This window comes from Setaria viridis, chromosome 6 (genome assembly GCF_005286985.2).
Source record: "Setaria viridis chromosome 6, Setaria_viridis_v4.0, whole genome shotgun sequence".
Taxonomy (NCBI): Eukaryota; Viridiplantae; Streptophyta; class Magnoliopsida; order Poales; family Poaceae; genus Setaria; species Setaria viridis.
The window spans coordinates 36,304,525-36,329,513 of record NC_048268.2 but is presented as its reverse complement, the minus strand read 5'-3'; the positions used below and the strand labels follow the sequence as shown (position 1 = coordinate 36,329,513).

General features: G+C 50.3%; 4 protein-coding genes across 5 annotated transcripts; 2 read left to right on the top strand and 2 right to left on the bottom strand.

Moving 5' to 3' along the window:
• Positions 1–1,553: 1,553 nt before the first annotated feature.
• LOC117862262 (uncharacterized) lies at positions 1,554–2,884 on the top strand. 2 transcript variants are annotated; one of them, XM_034745796.2, is made up of 2 exons: positions 1,554–1,930; positions 2,573–2,884. In XM_034745796.2, exon 1 carries the CDS (start codon positions 1,674–1,676, stop codon positions 1,899–1,901), a length of 228 nt encoding a protein of 75 aa, XP_034601687.1. In that variant the 5' UTR covers positions 1,554–1,673; the 3' UTR covers positions 1,902–1,930; positions 2,573–2,884. The 2 variants fall into 2 exon arrangements, with proteins under 2 accessions (XP_034601687.1, XP_034601686.1); XM_034745795.2 differs by having other exon boundaries at positions 1,554–1,934.
• A 193-nt stretch (positions 2,885–3,077) lies between these two features.
• On the top strand, positions 3,078–4,761 carry LOC117862261 (uncharacterized). The gene is made up of 3 exons (XM_034745794.2): positions 3,078–3,406; positions 3,867–3,929; positions 4,408–4,761. Exons 1-3 carry the CDS (start codon positions 3,198–3,200, stop codon positions 4,508–4,510), a joined length of 375 nt encoding a protein of 124 aa, XP_034601685.1. The 5' UTR covers positions 3,078–3,197; the 3' UTR covers positions 4,511–4,761.
• Positions 4,762–6,733: 1,972 nt separating this feature from the next.
• LOC117862260 (ABC transporter B family member 1) lies at positions 6,734–12,748 on the bottom strand. Its single transcript, XM_034745793.2, has 3 exons — positions 10,962–12,748; positions 10,360–10,589; positions 6,734–9,309 (listed from the first exon to the last, which is right to left on the bottom strand). Exons 1-3 carry the CDS (start codon positions 12,454–12,456, stop codon positions 6,967–6,969), a joined length of 4,068 nt encoding a protein of 1,355 aa, XP_034601684.1. The 5' UTR covers positions 12,457–12,748; the 3' UTR covers positions 6,734–6,966.
• Positions 12,749–18,514: 5,766 nt separating this feature from the next.
• Positions 18,515–20,449, bottom strand: LOC117861272 (inorganic phosphate transporter 1-6). Its single transcript, XM_034744800.1, has one exon. The coding sequence runs from the start codon at positions 20,447–20,449 to the stop codon at positions 18,824–18,826; it is 1,626 nt and encodes a 541-aa protein (XP_034600691.1). The 3' UTR covers positions 18,515–18,823.
• Between the last annotated feature and the right edge of the window lie 4,540 nt (positions 20,450–24,989).

Genomic DNA, 24,989 nt, shown 5'->3' with positions numbered 1-24,989 from the left:
AAAAAAATGAAACCGAAATCGAGTAGCCAATGGAAAATAGTTACGAGAAACACAAAAGAAACAAAAAAAAGAAACGGAAGAAATCTGACACGTGCATAGCATATTCCAACCTCATGGATTAACCTCCTTTGCATACGTGGAACGAAATAGCGGTCGGCTGAACCTGCTGCTGTTGGGCTTCCTGTACCTGTCCAAACAAGCAGCAGAGGACGCACGCGCAGACCTGCAGACGAGGAACCAATCGTGCAGACACGAAAATTTTAGGAGGGCTATCGGATATTTAAATACTAATTAGGAGTATTAAATATAGATTAATTACAAAACTAATTGCATGGATGGAGTCTAATTCGTGAGATGAATCTATTAAATTTGATTAGTCCATGATTTGACAATGTGGTGCTACAGTAACCATTTGTTAAGATGGATTAATTAGGTTTAATATATTCGTCTCGCGAACTAGCACAAGAGTTCTCAATTAGTTTTATAATTAGCTCATGTTTAGTCCTCCTAATTAGCATCCGAACATCCGATGTGACACTGTTAAAATTTAGCACGTAGTATCAAACACCCCGTGATGCGCTGCTTGCTGCCATTGTCACGCACAGGCAGTGGAATAGGAAGGAAGACGAATCGTGCGTGCGTGATGGACGTAGGAGGATTCGATTGGAAGCAGACCATGGCACGGCGCGGCAGCAGGCAGCCAGCAGGTGTGTGTGTGAAATGGAATGGTTTTGTCAGCAACAGCAACTCCTCGTCGTACTGCCTGCCCTGCCTGCTCTTTCCTTCATATCCTTTGCCGCGGGTGCAGTGCACAGCACATTTCAAATAGCAAATTGATGGGGAGCACAGCAATAACTCTTGGCGGGCCGCGCGCGTCAAATGAATCATGTGTGTGAGCACAGGCACACAGGCCACACAGGCAGTCAGGCACAGCAGAAAATGAAGGAAGGCTGCAGTTTGCCCCCTGGTTCTCAGCACTCGTATCTCCCTACTGCAGTACGCGTATCTTCTTCGGACTTGCATCCCAAAAAGAATGCAAAACAATTTCAATTTTGAGCAAACATTTATTATTAGATTAATCATAAAATATATTTTCATACTAAATCTATTTAAAGACATAAATATTTGCAATTTTTGGTATAAATTTGATCAAATTTGAAATTGTTTGACTCCTCAGGAAATAAGAGTTGCATCTTTTTTGGAACGACCAAATTATCCACGCACAGAGACGGACAGACAGACAGCACCATCGTTTAGGGCTAGGGGGGTTTCATGGCATCAAAGCTTGCAACTGCTTGTCCATTAGTCGCCGTTGCTTCTCACTGTTCTCCAGCTCTCCAACCGAAGCTACTGCTCTTAGCTCGCCAACCTATGCCTCTTTTTCTTTTTCTCCCCCAAATGTTACAGGCAGCAGCATTTCCATTCCATTCCATTCCATGCGGTGATGCTAAGCCCACTTTGTTGTTGAGGTTTGAGAATGAATGAAATAGCACCCAGCCCATTTCCATGTGATGATTAGCTGATGGGCCGAGTGGGCTTCTTTTCGTCGTCGTCGTCCTCCCCACCCCCTCCCCGGTCGTAGCTGAGAAGGGGAAGGGAAGCAGCAGGGGGGGAGAAGGGAAAGGGGTAGGCTAGGGTTTCATCCGATCTCACCCACAGCCAGGCAGGCAGCGATGAAGAACTCCGCCTCGCCCGCGGTGGACTGGGGGGACGACTCCGCGGGGGAGATGGACTCCGAGGACACCGCTGCCGCAGCCTCCATGGGCATGGTCGGCATCGCCAGCATGATGGAGGTCGACGCCGACGACCGCCACCCCCCGTCTGCCGCACCATCACTCCCCATCGACGCCGACTTCTTCAACGCCTTCCCGGACGACTTCGACGACCAAGACCTCGACTGACCGACCCTCCCTCTAGGCCAGGCAGCCAGGCAGGTATCCTCCCTTTCCGTCTGGCAATTATTAGAGTGGGAAATCAAGCATCAGATTCTTCAAGGCCCTCCGATCTAGGATCCCATGGGATCCAATTGAAAGTAGCCGAGTCGATCTTAGCAATGCAAAGGGTTAATATGCAAACTCTGATGATACTGATACTCGCTGCATCTCAGCTTCTGCTATTTTCTCAAATTAGCCATCTATTCTGCTAGTGGAACTGTATGTATGCTCAAACTGGGAGCGTGTTCAGATAATTGGCTGGACTGGACAAACCTTTTCATGGACTTATTATTAAGGACTTGGTGCTGACATTTGCACTGCCTGCTGGTAGGTAACCTGTAGTCTATGCAATGCAAATTTGGCATCATTTGAATTATTGATGATGAACACCAAATCCTAGCCCACCGATTCTAAGCTACACCCATATTGCACACTACTTGTATAGTAGATGACTCATGCTCCTCATCTCATCCATGGATGTTACTTCTTGTTCATTTAAGTCCGCTTGCTCTTTTTTCCCCACCTTGAATCCCTTTGCCACGCACACTTGTTTAAGTATTTAGCTAGTGCTGTTTTGTGTTTTTGTCATATAATCGACATACGCAGTTGCTGACACATGCTCATTTTTCCTTTCTCAGTGGCGGTTGTATATCAACCTACCTATATATGGACATCTGGTATTGCTGCCCAGGAACCACAAGTCAGTGATGACCTTCTGTTGCAGCTCTGGTGTTGTATTGTCAGTTGTGTTTGTGTACCATTCCAATTCGACCTGAACTGGTTACGGGCAGCGGTATGTACATGAATAAGAATATGTTCTGTTGTGCAGTACCGCAAGTTAATGCAAATGTTCTTGCTGGTTGAATCCTTTGCTGCTGTAATCTGTAATGTGATGATGGACTCGCGCCTCGTACTTTTTATTGAATACAAATCTGAACATTTGCATTGTATGTATGCTCTTGATTTCTCTCCGCCTTCCTCGGTGAGTTGATGGAATAGCTTTGGAGCTGATGTTGGGATGACAGAGATTTTGTTTCGTGGAAAATGCACTACTGGACTTCTTTTGCTGCTGGGCTCGGGAAGCCCGGGATTCCAAGTTTGGCCCAATGGGCCTAGATAAACGAATAAAACCTCTGCTGCTTGCTTGCTTGGCCCGCCCGTCGTCCTCCCTCCCATCCTCTTCTTCCTTCCTGACGCATCTTCGGCTGCTGCCAACCGTAAACCCTAGCCGCCGCCGCCGCCGCCGCCGCAGATCTTCTTGAGATGGGAGGCAAGTGCCCGCACCGCAAGGTCAAGAAGCGCCGCCTCTCGCACAAGACGGCTCGCCGTGGCAAGTTCCTCCTCAAGGCCGACGATGCCGTCTACGAGGAGCTCGTCAAGCTGGCCGACCACGGGAAGGACGCCGAAGCCAAGGAGCTCCCCGTCGACGAGGACCTCCCCGGCATGGGACAGTTCTACTGCCTCCACTGCGAGTATGCTTTCCCCCCTTCAACCGATCTGCTGTCTCTTCTCCCCTCTCTCATAACTGTTCGTGAGGAATCCTCTTGCCTTGTTGTATCGATAGAAACAAAACAGTAGGGAAATTTCACTTTGCTAGGGTTCATTCCTTTGATGAAATTAATTGTACGCGTGCAATTTATATGCTGCTGCTGCTGATTTGCACCCAACCCCCCTTTGTTTATATTGTATAGACGCAATAAAACGTTGAGTTTGATGTCAGTGTAGACTAAACGGTGAACCATTGGTGATCTCTGGGTAGTTCGGATGGTTGGTTGAATTTTTGTGGTAGTTGATACCTTGAATCAATTTGGATAGATTAGCAACTGTTGCAAGGAATTTAGATTTGATTGTTGGCATTACTATGCCTGTGATAAGCTGCAATCCTCTTGCAAAAGTGCTATAACATAACATTTGTTATGGTTTTGGCTGCAGCCGTTACTTTGCAAGCGAGAGCGTGAAGGATGACCACTACCGCTCAAAGCGCCACAAGAAAAGGTGATTCTTTTGCTTCTTCTTTATGATGTTGTAACCAGTATTCAGAGGGTACAGATGCAAATGTTGCTTGAACACATGCTAGCCTTGCATAGGCTACCCAATTAAACGAAAGCATTTGATTTATGCTGCCAGTGTGATGGACAAACTTGTGAGTTATGCTTGTTAGATGTGATGTTGAAGGATCAATTAGTTTGAATTGCTAGCTCAGGGCAATGCAATCAATCTGTTAGAACACTGTAATACAACTAGCTGCATTTAAACCAGTTATTTAGAGTTGAGACTTTTCTGTTTGTTGGTGTACATTTCATGGTAGCTAAATAAGTCTTGGGTCCTGTGATAATGACCTAAGATTGCCAGTATGATATCTTTCCACTGGCCAAACATGTGAAATATCTGATGTAGGAAGGGTTCCTGGGTGGCATAATTTGATGAACTGTGGCGTCTTCTGTATCTACTGATGACCTCTGTATTGTTGCAGGGTGAAGGTAATGTCTGGGCCGGCCCCACACACGCAACTTGACGCGGACCTTGCTGCTGGAATGGGAATGCCTGACAATGGCCTGAAGCTCATGTCCATGTGAAGGAACAAGGGACCTCTTGTTAGTAGTTGTTCCATGTTTTTCTTGCTGTCATACATCTGAAGTTTGCTTGGCTCAGTAGCTAATGGAGTTAGTAGATGGTGCTTGCTGTCCAAGACTTGTCTTAAGGGAGGCTTCATCATCAGGATGAAAGGAGGAGAGTTGTTTTTGAGAGGTCAGGGGTCAATGCCTGTATCATGAATCAGTTACCTATCAACGTTGGTGATGATAATGTCTTGTACCATTTGGCTGCAGATTGTGTGTTTTCTGCTAGCACTATGATATAGAGTTGGCTTTACAGGCTGTGTGGTTTGATGAAGGCAAGGTGCCAGGGGATGTTGAGGCACACTGGTAGTGGTAGGTTTTACTAGTTAGGTAACCTTGGCTGTTCCATGTGTGATGGATGAATGGTACCATGAAGACAGATCTGCCAGGACAGCAGCACTTGTCAGCTTCCATTCTCTGCAGATTTCTTAGATCTATGTTTTGCCTTCACCACTGGATGCATCTAGATCTGGCTATTTCCAGAGGGTTGAAGTGGACCAAATGAAATGATGGTTTGAGTAGCAGGAGCATGTCCGGAAGGGATGGGAATCTTTCTTTGATCTCAAGCAACGGCTGTCCATGTCTATGGGTATTCCCTTTGCCTGTTGTTTGAGATCTCAGCACTGCGCGCCCTATGCAACTTGCTATTCCCTGAAAGCTACTGCTACCTGCTGTTGCGATCAAAAGGCTTTGATTTGCCTTTCTTTCTTTCTTTGACATATGTTACATGGCCTAGAAAATTGTTGGAATGCCAGATGGCTCTCTCATCTCTTGTCGACTCTGGACATGGGGTTGATGAGAGGATAGGCTTAGGCTGGCTCAGATTTGGCACTGGGGAGTGTTTGGGAGGCTTCCTGCTGTAGATTTCATCCAGGAGGGATGGATGGGCCAATTCCTCATTCAGCCATATGCTGGTAGCAGCAGGTGCCTGTGTTGCTGTTGGGGCACACAATCATGTGGATTTTTTGTGCTGATGAAAAGGTGGAATTGGTAGGGTGTCCCAGTTTCCTCAGTCCCATGCTCGATCTATCCCACTACTGCTACTGGCACTGGATGAATGAATGAAATGGAGTAGACGAGACGAGTAGTGGAGTTGGAGTACAAGTCACGCGCGCCTGCCATGTTCCTGTTCTTCTATCCATTTGCCATTTCCTTGCCCATGTGACGCGACACTACCAAGTCAATCGCTGGGGCTCTCCTCTCGGCCCTGATTTCCTGCAACCCTGCCTGCCCTGAGTCTTCTTGTTCACATTCGGTCGCCTGAAACCACTGTTGCGTTTGCCAGGTCATACGCAATTGCAGTCTTCTCGTGTTTGGATGCAGTTTGGTTGAAATGCTAGCGCAAGTTCAGCTGCTGGCTGCTGCTACCCAAGGATTCTCTGCAGAGGAGAGACAACCGAACCAATGGAGCTTGCAATTTCTTTTGTTCAGTGGGAAATGCGCATGTCCTAACATAAATAGTAGTGCCTTTAATTTCCCATCTCTGGTATATAGTAAGTTACTGTATACAATAAGGTCCTGCTGCTGCTTTCTGTTGTACTAGTAGTACATTTCCGTCCCAGCAAGCAGTACCAATAAAAAAAGGAAGAATGCTAACTTCCTGACTAATCATGCTAATCGTGAACTAATTAGACTTAATAGCGAATTAGCCCTTATTTATGTAATTATTTTTATCATTAGCCTATATTTAATCATCCTAATTGGCATCCAAACATCCAATGTGACCCGGGCTAAACTTTAGCCCAAGATCCAAACACCCCCTAACAACCAACAGCTACATTTGCTAACTTCTCACCATCCAAAGTATACAAATCAATGATTGGGCACACAAGCACCCATCCAGCCTATAATTGGCTCTGGAGATCCAAATGCCAAATGGAACATAAGGTCTTCTTTTGTTTGTTACTCAAAGATGACCTCTTGAGGCGAAAAAGAATGGTTCTGCAATCATACACTTGCGACATGTGCATCCTACAGAGGCCTGAAACTGCTGCACATCTTTTCTTACGGTGCAATTTTGCAAAAGCATGTTGGGAATCCATCAGCATCTCAGGTGGTAACCACAAGACCAGTTCTTCAAATCTTTTCTAGGATAAAACAGCATCCGGGAGTTCCGTTCTTCGTACTTATGACATGGAGCGTTTGGACCATAAGGAATGACTGGATTGGTCCCTCAGTGAATGCCCGCAAAGGAAGATTCATTTCTGAATTCTCCCTCGTTCTTTGAGAGCTAAACCTAACCCTTGTCCCTGCTATGCAATCTTGGCTCAACTCACCGTAATCGTCTTTTGTTTCTCGTTCGCTCTTCTTTTCATTTCTTGGTACTCCTCGTAAGTTTTATTTGTACTGCTTTTCTCTTTTTTTTAATATATTAATCAGTAAGAAGAAGAGCAAGGTTTACAAAATGAAAGAAACTAGGAAGCCGACGAGGAGGGTCCAGCTCCAGGTGCAGCACCGGTCGTGAGCCTCTGCAGCTGCAGCATGCGCGCGTAGCATCCGTCGGGGTGGTGCTTGAGCAGGTGGGAGTGCGATCCCTGCTCCACCACCTTGCCGTCGTCGATGACGGCGATGCTGTGTGCGCCGCGCACGGTGGCCAGCCGGTGCGCGACGACGATGGTGGTGCGCCCCGCCCCGGCGCGGTCGAGCGCCTCCTGCACGCACCGCTCGGACTCGGCGTCGAGCGCGCTGGTGGCCTCGTCCAGCAGCATGATGGGCGCCTTCTTCAGGAGCGCGCGCGCGATGGCGATCCGCTGCCGCTGCCCGCCGGAGAGCTGCACCCCGCGCTCCCCCACCTGCGTCCGGTACCCCTCCGGCAGCGCCGAGATGAACTTGTGCGCGTTCGCCTGCGCCGCCGCCTCCACCACCTCCGCCTCCGTCGCGCCCTCCTCGCGCCCGTACGCGATGTTGTCGTGGATGCTCGCCGCGAACAGGAAGGGCTCCTGCGGCACCACCGCCACCACCCGCCGCAGCGCCCGTAGGTTGTACTTGCGCACGTCCTTGCCGTCCAGGAGCACCCTCCCGGAGCTCGGCTCGTAGAAGCGCAGCACCAGCGCCAGCACGGAGCTCTTGCCGCACCCGCTCGGCCCCACCAGCGCCAGCGTCTTCCCCGCGCGCGCCCGGAGGCTGAGGTCCCGGAGCACCTGCACGTCCGGCCGCGTCGGGTACGCGAAGTCCACGTGCCTGAGCTCCACCTCTCCGCGGGGCCGGTCGGGCACGGGCGCCGCGTCCACGTCGTCGGGCTCCACCTCCGTCTTGCGGTCGATGGTCTCGAACAAGGAGCGCATGGCGCGCCCGCCCTTGACGAAGTCCGGCGCCAGCGTCAGTGTCTCGGCGGCGCCGTTGGCGGAGACCATGAGCACCATGAACACGCGGATGGTGCGCGAGAAGTCGGACACGCCGTGCTTAACCAGCCACGCCGCGTACCACAGCCCCAGCGCGTACGACGCGTACAGCAGGAACTGCGCCACGCCGTAGCCGATGCCGGCGATCTGCCCCTTCCACACGCACCGCCGCAGCGGGCCCCGCAGGTTGGACTCGAAGAGCCCCGTGATCTTGCGCTCCGCGTTGAAGGCCGCCACCGTGCGCAGGTTCGCCACGGCTTCGCCGGCGATCTGCGTGGCCCGGGCGTGCGCCGCCTCCAGGTCCCCCGAGAAGCCCTTCATGAACATCTTCTGCAGCACGGTGGCGCCCACCACGAGCGGGAACACGGCGAGGAGCACCAGCGCGAGGCGCCACTGCAGGACGAACCCCGCCGTGCACGCCACCAGCAGCAGCGCCGAGTTCTGCACGATTACCGAGATGCGGTCCCCGATGGCGGACCGCACGTTCTGGGCGTCCAGCGCCAGCCGGGCGGCGACGCGCGCGCTCGCGTTCTCGTCGGCGTCGAACCAGGCCATCTCGTTGCGGAGCACGGCGGCGAACATCTTCTCGCGCACGCGCTTGGTCAGGTTCTCGCCGACGGCGTCCCAGAACACGTGCTGCACCGTGTTGAACACCAGCGCCGCCGACGACATGCCGATGAGCAGGTAGCAGTACTTGGCGATCTGGCGCTCCATGTAGCGCGGGTCGGCGGCGTAGTACACGCTGAGCACGGCGCTGAGCACGTAGGCGAAGATGGCGCTGAAGGAGCCGCACACCATGGAGCCCAGGGATCCCAGGAGCGCGTAGCCCCACTCGGGCGAGTTCATCCTGGCCAGCCGGAGGAAGGAGCTGGCCCCGGCGCGGAAGGCCATCTGCTTGGACGACGAGTCGTGGTGGTGGGCGATGGAGAGGGTGAAGTCGGCGGTGGAGAAGTCGGAGAGGCGGCGCGAGTAGGGGGAGCGGCCGTAGGAGGAGTTGCGCGTCATGATCGGGGAGCTCACCGAGTTGCGGGCGCTCGACGGCCTGGCGCTGCTCCGGCGGGCGTTCACCAGCGCCGCCTCGTGCGCCTGCTCCTGCATGCGGATCAGCTTGGCGTAGGTGCCTTGCTCCCCCTTGGCCATGAGCTCGTCGTGCGTGCCCATCTCCGACACGGCGCCGCCCTGCAGCACCGCCACCAGGTCGGCCTTGCGGATGGTGGAGAGGCGGTGGGCGATCACCAGGGTGGTGCGCCCGATCATGAACCGGTCCAGTGCCTCCTGCACCAGCTTCTCCGACTCCGAGTCCAGCGCGCTCGTCGCCTCGTCCAGCAGAAGGATCGCCGGGTTCTTGAGCATGGCGCGGGCGATGGCGATGCGCTGCTTCTGGCCGCCGGAGAGCTGGAGACCGCGATCGCCGACCTGCAGGCATTGCACCGTACTACCCAAAGTCAACGCAAACAGCTTTCTTTGACTGCCATCTCATGCATCATCTCTCTCAGGACTCATCAAGAGTATATACTAATATAATAATGGTAGCAAACTGAAATGAATTGTTTGACCATGCCTTGCCTTGCCTTGCTTAGTGTGGAATCAAAGAAAGCATGAAAGCAGTCTACCATGTTCATGGTACTGGTACTATATTACTAGCTCTGATTTGATTTGATTAATCCCTTTCCCAGATGAGATGTGATTAACTAACAAAGAGACTGCCTGCCGGCCATTGACAGTAAAATACTAAGCAGCATGTCAGCATGGGCCTGAGCCTGACACTCTCTTTCTTTCTTTCTTTCTCATGACAAGGAGAGGAAGATGCCTCTTGCCTACTGCTAGGACTAGGACTCTAGGAGTATAGTAAGAGCAGGCAGGACAGACAGACAGGGAGATTGATTCTTCATTCTTGGGATCAAAATCTACTTGACATTCCTGACAAAATGCCAACTTGGAATTTGGTCTGCTTTACATTTGGATTCCTACTGGGAGTTCTACTTCTTTCTAACCCAGAGCATGATGTCAGTGCTCTTCTTTCAGTCTAGCTGTTAGAAGATTGCACTAGTGAAAATTGCTCCTACTTCTTTTTTTCAGTCTCTCTGCAATCAGCAGCTGGTGCTAGTGAAGAAAAAAAGATTGTCATGGCAAAGAATCTTGGCATGTTACTTGCAGGTAACCCGGCAACAGGAACAGCAAATCTGATAGCAACAGCCTCCTAACAACTGCCCCTCCCTCCCAACAAGTGTGGTGAGTGGTGTGATGGACCCGACCCCATGGCCCATGCTGCTCATGTGCTGCTGCTGCTGCCGCCTAACAAGCACGAGCAGTGATCTGTCCAACCAGTAGCATCCGAGAGCTAGCTAGGCAGGCACGAGCGCGACGCATGAATGAACAGGAACAAAACGATATGATGCTAGTAGATGCATGATGGCATGGTGGAGAAAAAGGATGCAGCTGAAAGCAACCATGTTTATAGTTTACCTGCGTGTCGTAGCCTTGTGGGAGCTTGATGATGAAGGAGTGGGCGTTGGCCACCCTGGCGGCCTCCTCCATCTCTGCCTGCGTGGCGGTCTCGCTCTCCCGCCCCAGCAGCAGGTTCTCCTTGATGCTCGTCGCGAACAGCGTCGGCTCCTGACTCACCAGGCCCATCTGCTGGCGGAGCCACCGGAGCTTCAGGCTCTTGAGATCATGCCCGTCGAGCAGGATCTGCCCTGCAATTCCCATCACTCTCTCTCAGCCATTATCGGTCACAGTAGCAGCATCTTGGATTCTTGGCAGGCAATAGTTTGTTTTCTACTAGACTTTTTGCCTACTAGCCACCTACTAGGAGTGTATAGCTATGATGTATTGCTATGACTATGACTGTGACTGAACAAGAGGATGCTTGCTTGACGGAAGCAGCCCATGAGGCCGGCAAGCTCTGCTCCAATCCAAGCATTCACTTCACTTTCGGCTCTGTTCGCACTGCTTGCTTGCACCACCCAGCAATGGGCAATGCTGATTACTGATGGCCGATTGGCAACTGAAATGGCTGATTACTGTGAAGATCGAAGAAGAGAATGTAACCAACAGTAGGTAGGTACCTGCGCTGGGGTCGTAGAACCTCTCGATGAGCGAGACGACGGTGCTCTTCCCGGAGCCGGAGCTGCCGACCAGCGCGATGGTCTTTCCGGCGGGCACGGTGAGCGAGAAGGCGCGCAGGATGGGCACGTCCGGCCGTGTCGGGTACGCGAAGTCGACGCCCCGCATCTCCACCCGCCCCGTGACGGAGTCCAGCTCAACCTGGCCGTCCCGCGAGATCCCCGGCTTGTGGTCGATGATGCGGAAGATCTTGGCCGCCGCGACGCGCGCCTTGGCGAAGGCGGCCATGCTGGGCGCCGACTGCCCCAGGGCGATGCCCCCGATCATGACGGAGAACATGGTGGCGATGGCGAGCCCTCCGTTGGTGCGGTGGGCGCGCACCAGGTGGCCCCCGTACCAGAGCAGCAGCCCGTAGCAGCAGAAGACGGTGAAGTAGGTGCCTCCGAGGCCGAGCCCCTTGGCGACGCCGCTCCGGTATCCGATCTTCTGCGCGACGGCCAGCGCCGCCGAGTATGCCCGCATGGCGCGGTCCTCGCCGACGAAGGCCTGCACGATCCGTATCTGCGCCAGCGCCTGCTCGGCGATGGCGCTGGCGCCGGAGAGCGCGTCCTGGCTCCTTGCGGAGAGCTTGGAGAGCGCGGCGGCGCTGAGGCCCCCGATGACGGCGATGAGCGGGACGACGGCGAGCGTGACGAGCGCGAGCTGCCACGCTGCGGTGAATCCGACGACGAATCCGGCGACGAAGGTGGCCATGTAGTGGATGAGGTTTCCGAGCTTCTCGCTGATGGCGTCCTGGACGAGGACGGCGTCGGCGTTGATGGCGTAGATGACGTCGGAGGCGCGGACGTCGGTGTCGAAGAAGGAGACGTCCTGGCGGAGGGCGGCGTCGAGGTAGCGGATGCGCATCCGGGTGGTCTGGCGCTCGCCGGTCCACATCCAGCAGGAGATCTCGGCCCAGGAGGATGCCCAGATGGCTGCCCCCACGACGAGGAAGTAGAATGCGTACTTGACGACGAGGCGGACCATGGTGTCCGGGTCGTCGGCGTGGGAGCCGAAGGAGTCGACGAGGTCGGCGAAGAAGCGGAGGAAGACGGGGAGCGAGCAGCCGTGGACGAGGGCGCCGAGGGTGCCGACGAGCATGAGGACGCAGTCGAGGCCGTCGGCGAAGCGGAAGAGGTCGCGCAGGGCGGCGGGCGGGGTGGCCTTCTTTGCGTCGTCATTGCCACTGCTGGACGCCCTGGCGGCGGCATTGGGAGGTGGAGGTGGAGCAGGGGATTGCTCTGGAGCTGGAGCTGGAGGTGGAGCAGGGGCGGATTCTGTCTCCGGGTGTTGTTGCGGTGGTGCTTCTAGGAAGGCGGCCGCGGCGGGGGACGGGAGGTGGAAGGCCTCGAGCTCCGGGCGCGCCCACTCGTCGGCGGCGTCGGCATGGGGGGCGCCGAGGACGACGACGCGCGCCCTGATCTCGTCCGGGTCGGCGGCGGCGCTGCTGCTGGACATGGGGATTGGGGATGGAGGAGACCTCCAATCCAAACCAATCCACCTGGAACTCGATTGGCAGGCAGAGCAGAGAGCAAAGCACAAGCTGCAGAGGAGTGTTGTGTGACGCCGGGGCCCGGCCAGGGAAGGAGATGGGGATTTGGAATGGCGTCTCTGGACTGGATGATCCCTCCCTCCCTCTCGCCTCTGTCCTCTTCTTATAATAATGCGGAGGCCTGCTTGCTTGGGATTGGAGAGCTCTCAGGCTCAGCACTGCGCTACCACAAACCACAGGCAGCCACACCCCACCAACGCCGGCCCTACCTACTTCTTCTTCATCAGCACTGCTGCCGCGAGCTCCATTCCATTCCATGCTATACTCCTCCTTGTAGTACCACTAAAATTTTTCTAGAATATTTCAAAAAAAACATTTTTTTCTAGAAAAAGAAAAGAAATGTGCTAACATTTTTTACTTGGCAGCTCCTCGATTACATTAGTTTATCAGTTTGAGACTGGTGACATGGGAGCCTTTGACCGGCCGGCACAAGATATGAACAGCAAGAAAACAAGGAAAGGTGGTGCTCCGACAGACAGAGACAGTGCAGGCAGCAGATTACGACGACGACCCTTCTCCTCCAAGCCAGAACGCACAAGCCATTGCATCGGTCGTCGATGAAACTGGATTCTTCATTAGTCGTCGCCTTCACATCATGCTCACATGCAGTCATGCAGTGCAGAGCATCTTCGTCTTGGTCAATATAATGTGGATGCCAAGACATGCCTGCTCTGTAACCAAGACTGGCTGACTCCCATGGACCAGACTGCTAGAGCTGTTTCCTTTTTTCCGAGGCATCTAATTTCTCATTATTTTGTTTAAATTAAGGGCATCAGTATGAAAACATTTCACCGAGAACTCTCTAACTACATACGAAAGGTTCCAAAATCATCTGCACCAAATAAAAGTGATTTGACGAACCAGTAATTAACCTTTTTGATGATCTTCCGGTTGTTATAGACGACAGAGTTGCATGCTTCATTTGTTAGGGGAGCAGCAGTAGCTAGCTTTATATATAATTAGCATTTGCTAAGCATGATGGGGCATGTCCTTGCATGCATCATGTAGCTACTACTACTACTCGTGGGTTGATGCAGGAGATCGATCGATCGTGCGTGGTTGCCGCTTGCTTGCATTGTACGACGATGAATCATGCAACTTTTAACGTCCCCCTAGCAGCTAATAAGTGATCATATATCATGCATCCATCCGCATATCTTAATTAGCAGCTGAGATAATCATGATTATGATTAATCAACTGGATCGATATGCTTTTCTATCTTGCTCGATCTCCTTTAGCTAGCTTATTTGCATCTACTACTGTACGTCCTGTCGTAGCTGCTGGTTGGAGGCATTATATTATATTGGTGGCTTAATTACCTGGCAAATTCTTGTGAATAAATTGAAAATTAAATCCATCTCGAGAGTTAGTACATGACTTAACTCCTGGCCAGCTTTGGACTAGAACAAATACATCTTAGCAGGTGATGAACTGAAAGGTCCATGAATCACGCGACAGATTGATTTCCGGTGCTAATTAATATAGTCTGCCAGCTCAAATTAACTGCTGAGATGTGCGCGCAATTAATATAATAATATGCTTGATAGTATAGTATATATTATTCTCAACTGCTGATCATACTAGATGGATCCTCATCATGTGTTGACCTGCAGCTTCATTCGTTTACGGGATGACCGGGCAATCGAGTGTAGTATAGTACTCCTATATAACAAGAGCATGCACTAACTGAAACTTATAGTTTCTTGTTAATATCTGATTGATGATCGAGACGATGGGCACTAATTAAGCTAGAGCCCACTCACTCAACTTTTGCATTTGGTTGGCATGTGAGCCGCCTCACTCGCTTCCCTTCCTTCACTTACATTTCTTTTTAGCTGTCTGCCTTTGTCTTTCTCGTGCATCCTCCGTAGATACTTATTATTAGTGTAAGAGGTTAGTAAAAATAAAGCTCAACTGCACTGCACTTTTCATGTACTGCACACTTGTCGTTGATTGTTTGCAGGTTACTTACACCTTGTTGCCATCCTTAATTAGCTTGTTAATTCTGCAGAGCACCACCTGCTGCCTACCTTTCTTCTCGCCAAAGCTAAAGGTACTATCTGTGCACAACTTTTAATTGGCCCTTTTCCAGTACCAGCGTGCATGCATGCATCTTCTGCATTGCCTAATAATTGGGGGAGTATAATGTACTGACGGAGAAGCAGCGCCTCGAAATGGTCTGTTGCTCACTGCTACTGACTACTGAAAATGCATGGACTCTGAATCAAAAAAGAAAAAAAAAAGCCCTTCCTTCCTTTTTAGCTGCTGGGCTGAGGAGAAGAGAAGCCCACAACGACAAAGGAATTTCCAAGTGTCAGCCAGGCAGGGATGGAGTAGCAGAGTTGGTTGGTGCTTCCCGCAGTCCTCCTGGCCATTCTTCCTCCCTCCCGATTCTTCTGATCCATTCTTCTTCCTCAGCCCTCCACCTCCCTCTCAACTGCTCAAGCTCTCCGATCGCACCTGCACCGGCGTCCTCGCCTCCCACCGGCCCGCTCTCCGGAGACATCCTTATGTTCTCCATACAGCCTAGGCAACCTATTTTACAATTTCTGATGCCTTCTTATGTTCTCCATACAGCCTTGTGTCCCTGGAAAGTGATTCAAGTGACACATTTGTGTTTCTCACCTCTAAGTGAAACACTCATCACCTAAAGAGTATGGAACCTAGCTAATATAATTGTTTGAATTCTGCAGATAGGTCTTTCTCTAAATCAAAAGCTAGATGGATATGATTTCCTGTCCTATATAACTTCCGAAAACTGTATAAAGCATATAACTCGAAAACTGTATAAAGCATATAACTGTAAAGCCCACAACGGCCCAATTACATGCGGACAAACCATGTGAAAGTGCCAGAAGCCCATCACACGGACAACCATGCAAAAATTTTAGCCCATCAGCGTCGGACCTTTTTGCTGACATGGGTCAACAATTTGGGCCTCGAGGAAACGAATTAGGCCTGGCGCAGGCCGTGGGCTGCCCGATTTGGTCGATGTTAAAAACAAAACAACATGAAATTATCTACTGACTACTACCACTGTCCCATTCAATACGACGTCCACCAACTCTAAATACATCAAGACAGTCAGGAAGCTCAGCACCATTGAGCGGTTGGAACATTAGGTAGTGCATCAGCTCGCACCTGTAAATCGACCCCTGAACTACAACACCAAAGAAAAAAAAAGAACAGATGAATTTGAAAAGTTAATACACATGACAGGTAACAAAACAACCTGAAAAAAATGCAAAAATAAAAACAGAACGAAAAAGAGGAAGAAAAGAAACTCACCGGGTTGATATCTTTAACTAGCTTCTCCCCATCATAGTACTCCATGTACTTCCACATAAAGAACATACAATCGTTAGGGAGTGCCTGCTTAGTTACTTGGACGAAAGGCTTCTTCCAATTATGAACTCGAAAAAGTTTACAGTTCGAAAGTTGCTGGAATGCAGCATCAATGATAGGGATCTTGGCAAAAGCAGCCTCGTGGCATTCAAATTGGTCAATACAGCTAATCAAGTAGTCATCAGAATCAAGAACATCTACGCGGCGGTGCAAGAAGTTGAAGCAGTAGAGGAAATAGTGACGACCATCCCTGATTGGAACAAAGATCTGCAAAAAAAAACAACAGTAGACAAAATAGTGAGAACCATCCCTGATTGGAACAAAGATTGAAACATCGTGGATTGCTAGAGAACTGAACAAAAAATTAAGAGTGTGTAGGAGAGTGCCAACCAGTTTTGCTTTGGATAGATCATAGTTAACAATCTGAGATCTGAGAACATTACACACATTAACAAACTCAGGCGTCAAAGATGAATTATCATCTAAAATTCTTTAACACTCTGACACAGCATCCTAAAAAAAAGAATGAAAAAATAAATTAAGCGACAAGAGGACAATGATTTACTAGAAAAAAATAAAAAAATTACATATGGAAAAAAATCAAAATACAAAAAATAACTCACAAAGAAATTAGTAGTGAGGAAAATTCTGTAGCCGACAGAATCCACCTTATGAACAATATCATCGTGCCTTAAATAGTGGACCAAAAAGTCAACAACCATAATCTCCCCTTCAGCTTCATCAGCAAAGCTGGTAAGCAGGTCCGCACCAGTAAGGGAAACGTAAAGAGCAAACTCAATCAAGATTGTACTGCCAAAAAAACAATGAAACAAAAAAAATCAAACACTGCAAAGTAAATTGAGGGACAACACATTGCAAATGCAACAAATAGAGTAGTACATTTGCAACATAAAAACTACAACAATTGCAAATGAAGATAATGGAACGGCAAAAAAATAGACAATTACAACATAGATTGCAAAACAAAAAAATGAAATCAGACATAGCCATAATAAATTACTAAAAGGAAACAGAGAGAATAAAAATTACTCTTTCAAAAAATCATCAGCAGCAATCTTCCTCCTCAAAGCAATAGCCTTGGCAAGAGGTACGTCAGGCCGGCTATTTTGGATAACAAAAGGAGATATATATTTCATCAACCTCTTCAAAAGCCTATCACCAAGGCGCTGGAAAATCAACCTTTGAGCAGTAGTCAAGTCTTGCAACGATACGGATAGGGAATAACGATCTTCCTGCGAGAGTCTGACTGGAGTGTCAACTTGCAGATGTCATCTCGAGAATCTAAAGGAAACCCCATATGAGAAGAACCACAGCTAGAGCATGACTCATCCAAAATAGTACTATGCAACAAATCAGCCTGCTCGCAAAGATCGTCCAGATGCTCTTTATGCTTCTTGACTAAGGAAACGGTTGTCTTTAACACTTCATCCATTTCACCTAGAAACTTCAACAACTCTTTGCCTCCCTTCTTGCTCTCAAAAAACTCCTTATTCTGATCAACAATGACTATCTCCATCCCACAAGCAGCCTCCTCCTCCTGCATCTTTTCAGCTTCAACACCAATAGACATACGAGAAGACCTTACGGCGGGTGGAACTAAAGGCCCAGCACCCGAAGAAGGAACCTCACACACCGAAGGATGGAACTTAGAGGACCACTACTTCAACTTTATAGAAAAGTAATTATTAAACCATGCATAATATAAATGTTTGAAACAATAGGTTTCAAATTATCACAAATAAACATTATAATGGTTATTCTATATGTTGTTTGCTTATTCTTTTTGCATGAATTGCTTTGCTTGGTTTAGATCTAAGTCAGGCTACACCAAACCCAGGCATCCAATCACACCCTAAGAAAATAAACTAACTAAATCTAAGAGAACATGGACTCAATTTGATACAAGACTCACTTGCACACTCTTTATGTGTATATCCTACCATGGTACCACTACACTACATGGCTACCTTGCAATCTCCTACTTGATACCTCTTATGCCATGGTATGGCTAGGAGTGAGGGGAGCATCTCTATTTATAGGTGTTCATGATCATTGTGGTGTTACCATGTGGCAACTTCCACACTCTTCCATACAAGATATCCTAACTCTAGAACCCTCCTCATCCTTATCTAGTTTCTTATATTTCTACCATGCTAAAATATCTAGTTTTAGAGTATTCTACACTTCACCATGAACCATGGCAACTATGGCTCATACATTCTCTCCAATTTTGTAGAACCTTCTTACCTTGTTATGATCTTATCCTTATACATGGCAAAGTTAGTCTTTTAAGATCTCCACAATCTTTTAGAATATTCCAAGTATGCATTGCATATTTCAATAGATGGTGCCTTAAACAGTTAGATGTATAGAACGTGTTTCTTCATGGTGTTATGGAAGAAGAGGTGTATATGAGACAACCTCCAGTTTTTGAAAGCAAGGGAGCTTTGCATCTTGTGTGCAAGTTGGATAAAGCTATCTATGGTTTAAAACAAGCTTGTATGGTAAATTGCAAACCATCCTCGACTCCATTGTCTACCAGCGAGAAGCTTTTGAAGCATGAAGGAGATCCGTTGAATTTGGAGGACAGCACACGATATAGAAGTGCTGTAGGAGCACTACAATACCTTACACTCACCAGACTTAATTTAGCATTCTTGGTTAACAAAGCATGTGACCTGTAGACGGCAGCCGTCTAAACTGTTGAACATGCCCTTACATCACATCACCACATTGCTGGCGCCTCTGATTATTTAGGAGCACGTGCTTTTAAGCGGAAAGCTACGTTGATCATATCGATGGATCAACTGAAAACGAGAACAATGACAAACGACGACTTCAACAACCTCGGCCTGATCGAAGGGGCTCGTCCCTGCCATGCAAGCCACGTCACCATTAATAACCGGCTACACGGGGACGGTGCGGTTGTCGTGGTCGTTGTCGCCGGACATCTCCTCCAGCGACTTGCCCTTGGACTCGGGCACCAGCAACGTGAAGAGCAGGCCCAGGGCGTTGCAGCCGGCGAGGAGGAACAGCGCGTTGCGCACGCCGATGCCCGCCGGGTACCCGTGCTCCGTCTTGGCCGGGTCCTTGCTCTGCGCCAGGTACAGGAACCCGAAGGAGCCCACGATGGCGCCCAGCTTCCCCGACGCCGCCGAGACGCCGTGGCACGTCGACCGCAGCCTCGCCGGGAAGATCTCCGCGGGCACGATGAAGGTGGTGGCGTTGGGCCCGAAGTTGGCGAAGAAGAAGGTGAAGCCGTACATGACGACGAAGCCGGCGACGTGGTTGCTCGTCCAGTGCTGGTACGGGAAGGCCATCCCCAGCATGAACACCGTCATGAAGAAGAAGCCCATCATCTGGATCTTGAAGCGCCCCACCACGTCGATCAGCGCCACCGTGAACCAGTAGCCCGGCACCGTGCCGCACAGCGCGATCAGCGACTGCGCCCGGGCGATGCGGAAGAGCTCCTCCAGCGCGCTCATGGTCGCCGCCCTGGGGATCCACCCCACCGCCGCGAAGATGTCCTTCTGGAACAGGTTCTGCGAGTAGAAGGCGATGTCCAGCAGGAACCACGTCGCCGACGTGCCCAGGAGGTGGAGACCGTGACGCCGCACGAACTCACCCGAGAACAACCCGAACTGCTTCTCCTTCTGCTTCTGTTTGTGGTCGTCGTCATTTGCATTGCCGGCGGCCTGCTGATCCTCATCTGCAGCGGCAGCGCCAGAGGCAGACATGGTCTCCACCTGCAGCACCTTGGACATGTCGGCGGCCGCCTGCTTGGCGTTCCTGGCCACCAGCGCCGTGTACCGCGCCGTCTCGGGCATCTTGGTGCGCCAGTAGTAGGTGAGCGCCGCCGGCATCGCGCCCAGCATCAGGATGATCCGCCACACGTAGTCGGCCTGCGGCGGCGTCGAGGCGGCGGGGTCGGCGGCGTACGCCGGCGCCGGGAAGCGGACCTTGAACGCGGCGGACACGACGATGGCCACGAGGCCGCCGGCCATGATGCCGAAGCCCTGCATGGCGAAGACGGCGGCGATGAAGGCCCCCCGCGTCTTCTTGTTGGCGTACTCGGACATGATGGTTGCGGAGAGCGGGTAGTCGCCGCCGATGCCGAACCCCAGCCAGAAGCGGAAGAAGCAGAGCGTGGCCATGACGGAGGCCGGCGTGTGGCCGAAGGAGAGCCCCGACGCGACGGAGCAGAGGACCATGAGCATGAGCGTCATGCCATAGACCTTCTTACGGCCGAGCTTGTCGCCCAGCCAGCCGAAGAAGAGCTGCCCTGAGAGGGTGCCGACGAATGCGACGCCGTTGACGGCGGCGGAGATGTGCGGCGGGAGGGTGCCGGGGGCCGGGGAGCCGTCGACGCGGTAGTAGATGCGGCCGAGGAGCTTGGTGACGAGGGAGATGCAGAAGAGGTCGTAGGCGTCGGTGAAGAAGCCCATCCCCGCGACCACGATGGCCGTGAAGTGGTACCATTGCGTCTTGGCGGCGTCGAGCGCGCTCAGCACCTGCAGGTCGCCGCCAGCCATGCTTGCCTGGTTGGTTGCTCTGGGGCGGCCGCTATTTATACGCCGCCAACCAAGGATCTTGATGGCGCCACGGCCGAATATTCGACGGACGGAAGCCCGTTTGACCGTCGTCGTTGGTGGTCGGTGGGCCCCACGCCATGGACAATTCATATACTCCCTCCGTATACAAATAAAACGACGTCCTGGCTCCTCACGCAGTTTGCGGATAAAACGTCGTTGTAGCGCCGCAGCGCCTCCCCTGGACTTGTTTGCCCCTGGCTCATCGATCTCTGCGTGCAGTTACTCAGCGCCGCGCGTGGGACGCTCGCCTCGATTCACGCCGCGCGTGCGACGCTCGCCCTCTCGTGTGGTCGTCTGCGTCTTAAAACCGCGCGCCGCTCGAGTACCAGCTCGCATCGCTGCACGCTGCGCCGCTCGTGCTTGGCCCCAACTCGCCTCGCTGCTCGCTGCGCCGCTCGCCGCGCCGCTCGCTGCTCGCGCTCGCCGGTCCGCTCGTCGCGCGCATGGCTTCATCGCGCTCGCCGGTCCGCTCGCCGCGCCGCTCGCGCTCGCCGGTCTGCTCGCGCTCGCCTCGCTGCTCGCTGCGCCGCTCATGCTCGCCGCTCGCCGCGCCGCTAGCCGCGCCGCTCGCTGCTCGCTGCTCGCGCTCGCCGGTCCGCTCGCCGCGCCACTCACGCTCGCCGGTCCGCTCCGTCGTGCCGCAGGAGATGGCGCTGGACTCCGTCGTGTCCGAGGAGGTGGCGCCGGATTCCACCATGAAGCTCTCTCTTGCCATGGAGATCGTCCCAGACTCACTGCTGGAGTCCTTCGTGCCAGACTCCATCGCCGTGTCGCAGGAGATGGTGCTGGACTCCATCACGCCGGAGTTGCAGGAGCTCGCGCCGGACTCCGAGATGGTGCCGGATTCCTTGCCGCCGGGCGCTTTTACATGTGGTCGCTGTCATCTCGTCCATGAGGACCGCGAAGCATGGAATCGTGCGCACTCGGTGTTTTGGCCGTGTTCTCGCTGCGGTCTCGTCCACATGGAGTACGAACTCGGCGCCATGCTTTACGGCCTCGACGAGTTCGACTGCGAGATTTTCATTCCCGATCCCAACAATGTCGTGATGCATGGAAATTCTATCGAGGTACCTGCACACGTGATCAAGATGCTCGACGAGAAGCTAGCAGCCGCGAAGGATGACGCCAAAGCATCAGTAAGATAACAAGCTTGAGTTCTCATTAACTTTTACAAGGATGTCTCTACTACTTAAGCTAACTAGCATCATTCTAATTGTTTGGTGCAGCAAGAGTAGCCTCGGCTTCGTGAAGCAAAGATGGTTCACAAGGGATAGAAGTTGGCAGCCGATCTTCTCTTTCTAGTGTATTTTTGTTCATGTGAGGAATCTTGAACTTATTGCATCCCTTCACCTTCATAGCTTCAATGTAAACACTTTGTAGTGTTACAAACATTCGATTAGCTTTCTTTGCCGAGTAATCTAGAAATGCCTACAAAACAAGTGTGCAACAAATGAATGAATGGATGAGCAAATTTGTAGTTGATGAAACAATGAAACATGTGTGAACAATTTGATCAAATTACCTCTTGCACTGCTGGAACTAGCTCTTCTATTGTTTTTGCATTCTTCTTGTATTGAATTGCTTGAATAGCACGAAAAAAACCCAAGTCAAGAATGTTGAAATCTGGAGAATTGGGTGGTTGACAAACTAGGCGAATATCGAATCCTTCTTGCTTAGCTGCCTCACAAAAATCCGGATCATCCAATTTCAAATGGGTAGATGCATTATCTTGTTGAATGTAGATTGGTTTGCCCACATCTTCTCTTGGCCATTTGGTTCGAATGGCAGGCAACACTTGGTTGATCATGAAATCTCTAATCACTTCTCTAGTAATCGAAGCTATGGGCTTCATAACCAAGTCTCCACGGACACGGCCGGTTCTCTCATTACCTCTCATAGCCGGTTCATATCGAACAAGTGGAAAACAACCAATCCTACCATCAAAAATACAATTCCCATCCCTAAACCTTGGCCGAGCAACAACACACAAGAACATAAGCCTAGGGATGTAGTTCTTGTTCTTACAAGTCCGATGGGGATCATCTTCGTCGGGTAGCAAATAATATTTTTCAGATTTTTGATAGAGGTAGAACCATTTTTCATCAATGAACACATAGTCATACAAATCCTTAAACCTTGGATCAGCTAGCAAATCCCTCATAACCATGTCAACACACCACTTTAATCTAGCCTTCTTGTTAGCTTGCGTGAGATATGGTTTGATGCTACTAGAGTGGCGCCTAAGCAAACCTTTTTTCAAATGCCTTTGTATTGTCCATTTGCTCATGTTAAGTTTGGTGCAAACATCTTCTATGGTCATTCTTTCCTTGAGAGGAATGCTACGCAATTGTTCCAAATCAACAGGAGATGCCTTACGACCAACTCTACCCTTCTTTCGACTACCAAGGTCAACTGGAATGTTATTTGCAAGTGGTATTTTACCTTTCTTCCACAGGCGCTGAACTGCACGAATGTGTAGACCAAACTGAGCAGCAACATCTGTCGTATCATTCTTGCCTAGTCCTCCATTCTTGCTTCTTGTCAACAAAGCTTGGAAAACTTGTTTTCTGACTTCTTCGGGCATGTCTTTCCTCCGTTGGTTCCCTTGAACGGGAGCATGTTCTAGTTGTAAAAGAACACATTAAAAAACAGCAAGGAACCAAGGATATGAAATGCTTGTTGCAACAAAAAATTCTTACCAGCAATGTTTTCTAGAAAATCAAAATTAACCGCGCCATATTCGTCTAGAGGCAAGTTCAAATCGATTCCTGTCAAAAAAGTAAATGATGATATGAAATCATATGCCGTGGAGATGGAATCCCATCAAATCATATCATATGCAGAAGGAAACTTACCGTTGTCGTTGACATCCTCCAGTACAGGCTCGTTGAGATCGAAGGTTGCATTGCCATTGTCATCTTCTACTACAGGGACGTTTAGATCAAAGCTAGCAAACGAACTGGCTATGCGTTCTACTGGTTCTAATACTACAGGCGAATGGAACTGCTGGCCATGTGTTCAGCTGGTTCTAGCAAATGAACAGTCTAGTACACAGGCGCATGCAACAAGGGAATAAATAGCCAGGCGGCCGCTGGAACCCAAAGGTCCAATGCGCGAACTGTTTTTGGTAAAACGCGCGCAACCAAACGCTCAAAACGCGCGCAAAGAAAAAAAAAGAAGCGGCAACCAGTGTGTTTTGCCAAAAAGAAGCGGGGCTGGAGTAGTAGAAGCGCCATGCATGCAGCGCGAAATCGTCCAGGCCGCGCGCAAGCCATGCAAAATGCGCCGCTGCACGGTGCCATGCAAAATGCGCTAAAACTACAAAAAAAATGGAGACAGTGGGGAGTCGAACCCGCACGCTCTCAACACCAGACACCAACCCCCACTGCGCTAGCCAGTAAGGGTGTGGAACTTTCTTGTATGGAATGCAGCCACAGCTGTATTTAATAGGGGTAGACAGGGAAAACTTTACCCTAATTAATCACTCCTTGGTATGCTAAATGCTGTCCTAAACGTTATTTTTTACCAGTATGGAGGGAGTATGCAGGTTCTGATTCCAGAGAGCGAGGATCGTTAAACATTGCAAGACAAAAAAAGTCTAACACCAGTGTGACGTGGCACCCAAGTAATTTCGATCATCAACATATATAGTGGGTATTCTATGCAAGTTCAGGTGCCTGCTCCAACGACCCTTTGATGGAATCAAAATTCAATCTCGGGATCGAAAGTAAGCATTATTAAGCGAACGAGCATGCAGGTGTATAGTAAAAATTACAAACCTAGAAAAGTTAAAACGTCTTACAATTTGAAACGGAGGATGCCACTACTAGCATATGATTAGTAGAAGAAAATAAAAAAGAGACGAGAAATGGAATGGAATGATCGAGCTCTGAGCAAAGCATTCTAGAGGTCGCATTAGCTAGCAGTATAATACTAAAAGGTAGTGCACTGTCAATAATGATGGTATATTATAAAGTAATATAGAAATGTAATTAAGGTGCGTGGCCGGTCAAATCAAATAAAGTGGTAGGAGAGAATTAATATACATGCTCATCAGGGTTACATTACATGGGAGGTCAGCTGATGTCGTTGTTGCCATGCATGCTTCTTTAGTTTGTGTCCTCACAAGGTGCTGCCCTCCAGCGGCCACTTCATCGAGACGCCACGTTCATTCTCCCATATTTTTCTCAAATTGTCCCTTGCTTTTACCTAGCTAGCTAGCTCCCCCGTTGTATTGTATCTTTTCTTTTCAGCAATATATATATATATATATATATATATATATAATGCCGATACAGATGATTATTCTCGCCTCATCATTTTCCCAGGAGTTGATTGTGCTTAAATATTCTGCATTGTTATTGCTCCCAAGAATATGTTGAATTTTGATCACTAGTACTGTACTAGTCAAATTGTCATTAGCTAGTGGTACCAAGTTTTTCTTTTCCTTTCTTTGAATCATAATAAAACTAAAGCCTGC